The sequence below is a fragment of the Myotis davidii genome, unplaced genomic scaffold (assembly GCF_000327345.1).
Source record: "Myotis davidii unplaced genomic scaffold, ASM32734v1 scaffold217, whole genome shotgun sequence".
NCBI classification, from domain to species: domain Eukaryota; kingdom Metazoa; phylum Chordata; class Mammalia; order Chiroptera; family Vespertilionidae; genus Myotis; species Myotis davidii.
The window spans coordinates 9,594,932-9,604,502 of record NW_006290034.1 but is presented as its reverse complement, the minus strand read 5'-3'; the positions used below and the strand labels follow the sequence as shown (position 1 = coordinate 9,604,502).

At 48.9% G+C, this 9,571-nt stretch overlaps 1 protein-coding gene across 1 annotated transcript in view; it reads right to left on the bottom strand.

Moving 5' to 3' along the window:
* Positions 1-9,346, bottom strand: part of CD2 (CD2 molecule) — a 12,567-nt gene extending 3,221 nt beyond the window's left edge. Inside the window, exons 1-4 of the mRNA XM_006763053.2 lie at positions 9,256-9,346; positions 8,813-9,115; positions 4,534-4,764; positions 835-957 (exon numbers count right to left, since the gene is read on the bottom strand). Of these exons, the coding sequence (XP_006763116.1) occupies positions 835-957; positions 4,534-4,764; positions 8,813-9,115; positions 9,256-9,316 (718 nt within the window). The 5' untranslated portion in view covers positions 9,317-9,346. The remainder of the gene's footprint in view (positions 1-834; positions 958-4,533; positions 4,765-8,812; positions 9,116-9,255) is intronic.
* Between the last annotated feature and the right edge of the window lie 225 nt (positions 9,347-9,571).

Below are 9,571 nucleotides of genomic sequence, written 5' to 3'. Positions count from 1 at the left end.
ATTCCTGCATTCTCTCTTGCCTGTCGTCTGCAGATAAGGGGTCGGGATGGAATTGGGGGGCAACTGTATCCGGACACACTGCCTCTGGTGGCCTGCATGCTCTTTGAGCCAGCTCCCCACTTCTGAGCATAATCTTTTTAATCTTGGTGGGTTGTCAGGCCTGATTTGAGGGACAAACACTCAGAGCCCGAGCACATCTCTCTGAACAGCGAATTGGAAAAGGAAGCATGAACACCTGGTTTTAGAACAAGGGTGTCCCTGCGGGTCCCCGAGGCCCTGAAATTTTACCCCTGTTCCTAGGAACTGCCACCCCTGCAGGATTGGGCAAGATGTGTGTCCACAGAAATGTGTTTTGAAGCTAATGCTCCTACCCACATAGAGATGTGTGGCTTTTTCAAAGTATAACCACACACATGGTCAGCAGGGTGGTGATTGCAGGGGGCAGAGGGGGAAGGGTGGAGGTGGAAGAGGTCATAGAGGGGATAAAAGGTGATGGGAAAAAATACATACGTACGTGCATACATAAATACATAAGCAAACAAATAAATACATAAATAACGTCCACACCGCTTTACGCAGAGTCGGCTCAGGCGGTGGACGCCAATGGGGCCAACCTGGATTCAGCTTCTTAAAGCTCCCACATGGTTGCCACTGAGAATTTGTTTGTCAGAAATCAAGCTAACCACAAAATGGAACAAACTGTAACCGCCGGTTACAGCCCCGACATACTGAAACTGCCGAATCCAGACACAAGTGTCCTCCCCACGAGTCGTTTCCACGGGGATTTTGCTCAGGCCTGCAGGGACGGGGAGGGGAGCGGAAGAGGGGACTCACCATTTCCCCTTCTGTGCTGTTTTTTCCTCTTGCTGATGAAGAGAATGAGGAGCGCCACAAAGAGTAAGAAGAAAATGCCTCCACCACAAATGCCAACGATGAGGGGGATATCCAGCCTCTTCTCTGCAAAAGGAAAGAGGGGGGATGGTGGGCAGTGTTAGCAGAGGGACCATCACTGCTCAGGCCACGGATTCCTGCCTCCCAAGTTAAGCAGATGCTAGAGCTTAATCAATACAACTCCTCAACCTCACAAAGGCCAAGCTCATAGAGGGTGGCGGAAGGTGTCTGTCCCCAAAGGCACCTTGAGGAAGTGCCCTCCTGGGCTAGCACACCTGATCCTTCCTGGCCAGGGCACCGCCAGGGCCCCCAGGAAAGAGACTACAGCAGAAGTTTAGATCTGAGAAGGAGTTAGAGACAATGCGGTATCACCTTTGGGTTTACAGACAAGGCCCAGAGAGGGAGGGTGAGTTGCCCAAGGCCACACAGTATCTTCCTGAGTGGTTCCTTTAAGCAGTTGCTTTTCTCAGAGTTTCTGCACTATTTACCCAGCTTCACCTCTGGCCGCCCTCCTATACCACTTGTTTCCCCTCACCCTCTTGACCAGGCAGTGACCAAAGACTAAGGGTAAATGTGTCCCTCCTATACCACTTGTTTCCCCTCACCCTCTTGACTAAGGGTAAATGTGTCCATTGTCCAGCCCAGCCCCCTGACCGCACAGCCAGCAACCCTCCCAGATTTCCCTGGCCTGTGAGAGAAACTCTGGCGCACACAGTGAGGCAGCAGCAGCGGCAGGGGGCTTGATCTTCAGCTCCCGCCCTTCTTCAGTTGCTGTAAAGCAGTGAGGAAAACAATGACTCAGTGTTTAGGGAAAAGGGTTTGAATTCCAGGCTCCTCTAGGCCAGCGCTGTGTGACCTTTGGCAAGTGACTCCAACTCTCTGAGCCTGTGCCTTTCTTTGTAAAATGGAGATGATGAAACTGACATCACAGGGAGGCTGCTGAAAGTCAATCAGATAATGGATGTGAAAGTGCTTTGTAAACTGTAAAGCAGCACACAGAGGCGAGGCCCTGCTCTTAGTTGAGCTCTGTGTCCTGGGAGCTGTTCCCGGGAGGGCTGCTGGGCCATCTGCCCTTTGTGAGTCAATGGCAGCTAGAGAGGCAGCAGCAGGGGCCAGGGGTCAGGGGACTCAGACATCTGGAGAACAAACTGGAGCTCAGCCCAGCATCACAAAGAAACCCTTCTCCAGCCAAACATTCCTAGGAAGATCCTCGTACACGGAGCCCAGGTTGAGCAGAGACCTTCCCAGGTTCTGACGTGGGTGGGCCAGGACAGGCCAGGGCTCAGCCAGGCAGCCACTAGCTCGTCTTCTCTCAGGCCTCACACGGGTGGCCACACCCTTATCCTGGGACACTACAAAGTCAGGCCTCAGGCTTGCCCAGCCTGGCCCTCTGGGTGTCTGGGAGCACTCTCCGTGGGAGACATCTCAGCTTGTCTCAGAGGCATTCAAAACTGGGAGCTCATGGTGTCTAAAGCCCGCCACCCTCCACCCTCCTGCCTGCCCTCCTTAAAGAGAGCGTGCCCAGAAGTGTATGTGGTGGGTCCTGCCTCCTGTGTTGTGGTTTTAAGCACACAATCACTATTCTGAGCCCCATGGTTACCGTTACCTCCACTCCCCTCTGCCTTGGCCTTTCGGGAGGAAACACCCTGCTCCTTTTTAGGGTCTTCAAGAGAAGCACCCACCTCCCCGGTCTCCCCTTTCCTTTCCCCGCCCCGGTATTCCTCCCATCTCTTCTGTGGCTCTTCCCAGTCCGGCCCCTGCTCTGCACCATAGAGTAAGGAGCATGAAGTTTCCAGTCTTTGACCCTAAGCTTCTCCCGAGGCCCTCTCTCCATCCCTAATGCACATGCATTTTTATCCTGGTGGGATCTAGTTTAAAAAGACATGAAGTAGGGTTGTCAGATAAAGTACAGGATGCCCAGTGAAAGTTTAATTAAACAATGAATGATTTTTAGTTTAGCTATGCCCCATGCAACATTTGGAACATATTTATGCTGTCTTTTTCTCTTTTTTTTAATGCTATCTTTTTATTTGCTAAATCTGGCAACTCTAAGCAAAAGCCTCCTGAAAGGGAAAAGGGATCGTAAAGTCAAGGAGAGGCCGCTGGATTCACTGTGCTGTGGTGATGGGCAGACATGTGGGGAGAAGTGATGCTGGTCTACGTGTGTGGGTAGACTCTTAGATGGCCCAAAGATCCTGCCCCCTGGGATTCCGTCTTTGTGTCATCCCTTCCAATTGAATGTGGCCCGGACTTATTGGTTGCTTCTAATGGCTAGAATACAGCGGAAGTGCTGGGATACCTATCACTCCTGAGATTATTATAAAATGTTCATGACTTTTGTCTTGAGACCTTGTTCTTGCTCTTGCTTAGATTGCTCAGAGGGAAGTTGGCAGCCATACTGTGAGGCAGCCCAATGGCCCACATGAGTGATCTTGGACATAGATCCCTCCATAGAGCCTGGACATGATTGACAGGACATACTGCCAGTATCTGGATTGTAGCTTCATGAAGGATGCTGAGCCAGGACCATCAAGTCATTCCCAGATTCATGACTCACAGAACCTGTGAGATAGTAACTGCTTGTTGTGTTGAGCCACAAAATGTGGGATAATTTGTTATGCAGCAAAAATATAACTAATTCAAAGAATATATATGAAAAAGCCTTACTTCTGCCTTCGCACCAGCCCAGGGCTGCATCCTAGGGTCACTGACCAGCCATAGTCACTGCAGAAACTCAGGACTTCTGACCAAATAACTACTTTTGTGTTCAGTTTCCCTTCTGGGGGTCCACCAGACAGCGTTGGGAAGATAATCTCAGAGTCTCAGATGAGTAGACTCTTGGGAATCAGGGGCTTATTTTCCTTGCTGACCAGGAGGCTGTGGCCCAGAGGAAAGGAACTCCGTCAAGACATCCCACTACATTTGGACAGACCTCTGGCTTCCAGAGCTGAGCACTCAGCTGACTGCCTCCCCAAATTTACTTCTGGGGACAATGTCAGGCTGGGCTGCCAGGAAAGAGCTGAGATGCTTAGAGTTTCAGGACTTCCTGGTGCTGGTGCCATAGCCAGGCTGTCTGTTCTAAGGCAGGAGGAGCCTTTTCTCACTGCACCTATGGTCCTCCCTGGCCTCGAGCTCTTCTCCTCCCAGCCCCTAACTCCATGTTTTTTCAGCAGCCTCTGATAGGAGGTGCTGGCCCTCCCCGCCGCGTCCTCGCCCCCTTCCTCCCCCACAAAGAATCTTGCCTGCTCTCTTCTCCATCATTACAATGGGAGTCACCACTGTGATTACTGACTAGTCTAGGGACCATGGGCAAGTAAGTTCGTCTCTCTGGGAAGTGGAGGTTTGCATAAAATGGCCTCTACAGCTCCTTCTGTGTCTTCGGTTTGGCAATTCTTTCTCCAAAGATCTTTTTAATTACCTGAGATTACATGGTGTTCTGTGGGAAGGTGCCAGGTGGGTAACCATAGCACACCACCTCCTCTTTCCTCTAAGTCTTGCCTTGAAGGTTTTTAGGGGGAAGGGATATGCTTTCAGTTCTCACCCTGAGTCAGAGCTGCCTCCCAGCCTGGGCACCAGGGCCCTGGAGTGGGCCTCCCCCATGGGCCTGGCAGACTATACTTGAGAAGTGAACTTGGGATGTACCTGAACAGTCAATGTGCACCATGCTGGTTTCCACACTGACGCCGTTAGTTGCTGTGCAATTGAATGGTGCAATTGATTTGATGGTCCCCTTGTACCTGATGATCTTCTGGCCTTCTTTGATTATGTTCCTATATCGATACAGTGTTATTTTAGGGTCAGTTCCTTGTGTTACCTCACAGGTGATGGTTGCGTTGGCACAATTCCAGTTGATCACAGGTTTTGAGACCTTCTCTGAAAAGAAAAGAAAAATCCCAATCATATGAGTCAACTTTCTGATTATATGATTAATAGACATACCTTATTATAGAGGGGGGGGAAGATAGAGTCAGTTTGAGACCAGGGAGCGATTTCAAAGACCCCCACTATTTTCAAAAATCGTTTTTATTTTATCTACAGCACATTCAGAAGAAAATGTATTTATGATAAAGTTCATACATACATTAAACCAGTAAAAATGTATAATGTCAAATGTTTAAGTGCTGTTTTATACCTTAAACGGTTTTCACATATAGGATGTCATTTGGTCCTAGCAAACAGAGAGGTTGATGTTTTCCTTCCTATTGGCAGATGAAATGCCCAAGGCTCTGAGAGGTTAAATTGGGTGGGTTCTTGCCCAGAGCGGCCTGGCCACGCATTGTGCCCCATTGGACCTCATCTCTAGGAGAAAGATAAGAAAGACAGGCCCCACCTGATGTGACAGGGGCAACATGTGACAAACCCCTGGGTCAAGTGTTAGGCACCGACGTTATTGGTGGTAGTTGATCCCTTCATAATCATGAATTCCTTGCTTTTCTGACATGAGAATCTTCAAAGAGCCTGGCTTTGGCGTCAAACAGGCCAGGTGCAGATCCTACCACACCAGTTGAGACCTTGTATCTGTGAGACCTCCTCCGATTTCTCCTCTTCTGCTCTTTCTCTCCTACTTCCTTCTGGCCTCAGACTCACCACCTTTCTTGCCCGGGTCTCTCCATTCATTATGCTGATGGACAGCTTATTTTCCCAGGATCCCCTCCCTGCCTGACTCCCAGACAACAATATCTCATTAATGAACTTTCCCACCAAATTGCATTTCTGTCTCAATATATGGGCATGCAGAAATTAAGCTTTTCCCCCCGTCCTTGCATTCTATGCAACCAAGAAAGAGAAAGATGCAGAAACGCCATCAAACAGCAAGACAGGGTCAATGCGTAATCTGGGGTTGAGTCAGGCATTTACTTGTCTTTTCAGAATGGAAATATTCTTTGTTCTATTTATGAGTGACACCCGATCATGGTAAAAATTGATTTTAAAAGTTTCAAGATTAAAAATCACTTGCAATTCCACTACTCAGAGCCAATAATTATTAATGCTTTGATGTATATCTTTAGCAGATGTTTTCTATGCATTCTATACACATATAAATAATGTTTTAAAAATGAAAACTGTATCCTGTGATTTTGTAGTCTGCTTTGTTCCTTCACTGGTCTTCTAGGAAATTCCCTTAAGTATGTCACCATCGTTGTTTTTAAATGGATGCATTCTTCATTTAATGAATAATTTTCTAACTGCTGGGGACTTTAAAACCCTTCCCAGTATTTCACTAATATAAGCCACATGACGATGAGCAGTTTCTCCAAGTCCTATCTTTGTACATATCCTCCCTGTCAGAGGGCTTCCTAGCAGAGGAATGGCCAGATCAAAGGGGGCTCATCCCATAGGTGGGAACTCCTTAATTCTAGGTTTAACCCCTTCTCCACTAACATCAGCTTTTAAAAGGCTTTCCACTGCCTCTTCCGTCAGCGGCAGCAGCCCCCTCATTAAGGGGATTTGGGTGCCAAGACTGTAGCCAGGAGAAGCATGAAGAAGCAATGAGAAGGGGAGGGCACCTGGCAAACAGGCACTGTGTCCCAGGCCCCGCAGGGCACCTGTGCTTAGTCATTGAAGCCATGTCTCACTGAATACCCCAGGCAATTATTATTATAAAAGCCACACTGAGAGAAGATAGAGAATTTACTCAAGGCTGTGTGGCAAGGAATGGTGATGATGCAAATATAATTTAGTATTGCATTTCCCATGTGATTACTTTAGCACTTTAGCATACACACACACCCACACACACACACACACACACACACACACACACACAGGTGGCTGTTGTGTCATGGAAAGATCTCTGTCTTTTGGCCAAGGAGTGCAGGGTTTATTTTGGGGCGGGGGGGACTACGGATGTTCTAAAATTGATTTTGTTGTTGGTTGCACATCCCTGAGCATACTAACCACCACTGAATTATACACTTAACATGGGTGAATTTTATGGTATGTGAATTGTGTCTCAATAAAACTTTTGGAAAGAAAAAAATGTCACCGTCTTTGCTGAAAAGAAGCCCTGGGTTTGGTGCTGACTTTGTAGCAGTCACACTGTGAGACTTGGGGCAAGTAGCTTCTGTTTCCTTATAGAAAAGAAGGGGGTAGTAACAGCGACCTCTCACGAGTGCTAGGACCCTCTAATAAGGTCATGGAAGCAAAGCGCTCGACACCCAGCAGACAGGCAGTGTGATGGCTACCGTACTAAAGAAGACAGGAGTGGGAGGCTCGTGTTCGAAGCAGGACCCCGAGCCCATGCTGGCAAGAGTCTTGAGATCTGGGGCTCCCAGATCCAAACGCAGAGGCCCCTTCTGGCTCCATTCTATGTCCCATCCCAGTTCTGGAATGTACTCTCCATTCAGGTTTGAGGACCAGGGTGTGGGAAGCTGTCATGTGCAGGGAGCTGACAATGTCTGGGATTGTTGGAGAAGGGTGGCTGCCAGGTCCACATACTGAGGACAGGACAGGAAGGTGGCCCTGGGTAGGAGGAGGGGCCCTACCCCGGTGACATTTCCTGTGTGAAGCCAGAAGTGTTATTTGCTCAGAGTGGCTGCCTTGTGCTCATGCTGAGGTTCCTGTCTTCCTCTCAAGGCCAAATGCGGCTTCCTCTTCTCACTTTGATGTTTTGTGTGCTTTTAAAAAAATCCTCACCTGAGGATATTTTTCCATTGATTTGTATTCTTCCCCCCTCCAAAAATCCCCCTCCCATTGATTTTAGAGACAGTGGAAGGGAGGGGAGAGGAACAGAGAGAGAAGCATCCATTGGTTGCCTCCCACATAAGCCCTGACCAGGGCTGGGGAGCAAGCCTTCAACTGAAATACATGCTCTTTGACTGGAATCAAACCTGAGACCCTTGGGTCCACTGACTGACGCTCTATCCACTGAGCTGAACCGGCTAGGACCCTCTTCTCACTGCTTATCACCCCTTTCACGCGGCTCCTGGACGTTCAACTGCATGTCATTTCAATTCCACTTTCTCTTCCCTCTGCCCCACACCCATGCCATCCTGCCCAGGCTTTCTCCACTTGACTCTCCATATGCTCACCCTGCCTCATTTGACAGACATCCTCGAGTCCAGGCCAGAGAGTGTCAGCCTTTACTGCCGATTACAGTCACCTGCCAACCTAGACCCTGCTGGTGCCCAGTCCCACGCTAAAATATTCTGACTTAATTGTCAGGATGGAACCTGGGCACTGGCAACTTTTAATAGCCTCTTGGTTGATGCTAACGCTCAGGCAGGGCTAAGAATCACAACCCAGCCCCTCTCCCCTTCACTGGGATACAGCAGCAGCCTCCTGGCCAGTTTTCTCGCCCCCGTCTTCAGTATCCTCTCTGCCCTCCCGGCCATGCACAGACACACACAGCCACACCTGTGCGTTCTCTACAGAGGCCGGCAGAACCCACTTGGACCACGCTGATGTGGAGTGAGTGGCTCAGAAACCAGGGCCCTTCATCCTTAAATGCATCCTTCCCAGCCCTTTCCTGCCATAGAACTACTCCTTCGGGGCATCCTGGCTGAAAATTGTCTCTTTGTTGGAAGGCCCACAGCTCTCCAGTGAGCCTCACCTTCCCTGCCCTCCCCTTAGCTTGCCCTTCATCATCCACCTGAAATGCCTACCTTTTCTTTCACCACTGCCTGCTCCCTCCCCGATTAATGCCACCTTAATCCGGGTTCTTTGCTCAGCCGCACATTCCCATAACCACTGAAGAGACAGCCAGTTCCAGGCAGGCAGACTGTGTATTAGCTGTGTATTTCCACATGTGGATTCCATCTCCCACAGCTCGGAGCCTCCCCTGAGGCAGGAGGGATGCCTCCGTTTTCCCTCGGGCTCCTCCAAGGCTGAGGCGGGGGCTGGGGACATTTGATAAATGCTACTCCCCAACTTGCTAAATAGCACCCACATTAAGATGGAGGAATTTAGGGAACAGACTTACCTAGAATCTTCAGATCAAATGTTTGCGTCAACATGTGGCGTCCGTCCGAATCATATAGGTCTACCTTATAGATATCACTATCATTTCTTTGCAGATGTTTAATTTTCAGAGTTCCATTTTCGAATACTTGGTATTTTTCCTGTTGCTGGGGGGTAATCTTGCCATTTAAACGTCGTATAATCCTCTTTCTATTTTTTTCCCATAGTATATCATAAATATTATACGAAGGAGGATCAGGAACGATCATGTTGATGTCATCGTTCAGGATACCCTGGAGTAACACAGTAACTGTAGGAGTGACACCTATAAAAAGCAAGACAGTCTCTGAGGCCTTGAGACTCACCGCCAGGCACAGCTGGCTGTGACCTCCCAGACTCTGCACTCACTTCAGAGCCTCCAAAGGAGCTTGGCATGGTGACACTGGAGACCCACACCCAGCTTACCTGTGGTAGAAGGGATGAAAGTCAGAAGGCAGCTGGCTAGGATCGTACATGCGAAGTTCATCTTGGGGGTTAGTTTCCTTATTGTGATTCTGAGCTTTAGCACAAGGAAGTAAAGTAAGACTGGAAGAACCCACCCCTGTGAGCTTAACCACGTGCCTCTTTTTTGCTGCTTTTACAGTAGCAGAGAGAGTGTGTGTACACACACACACACACACACACACACACACACTCACATACACACACAGCAAATTAACCCTGCTGATTTGCTCCTTTGCCAAAGTAGGCATACTTAGGAGTGTGTGTTTTCTTCTCACAT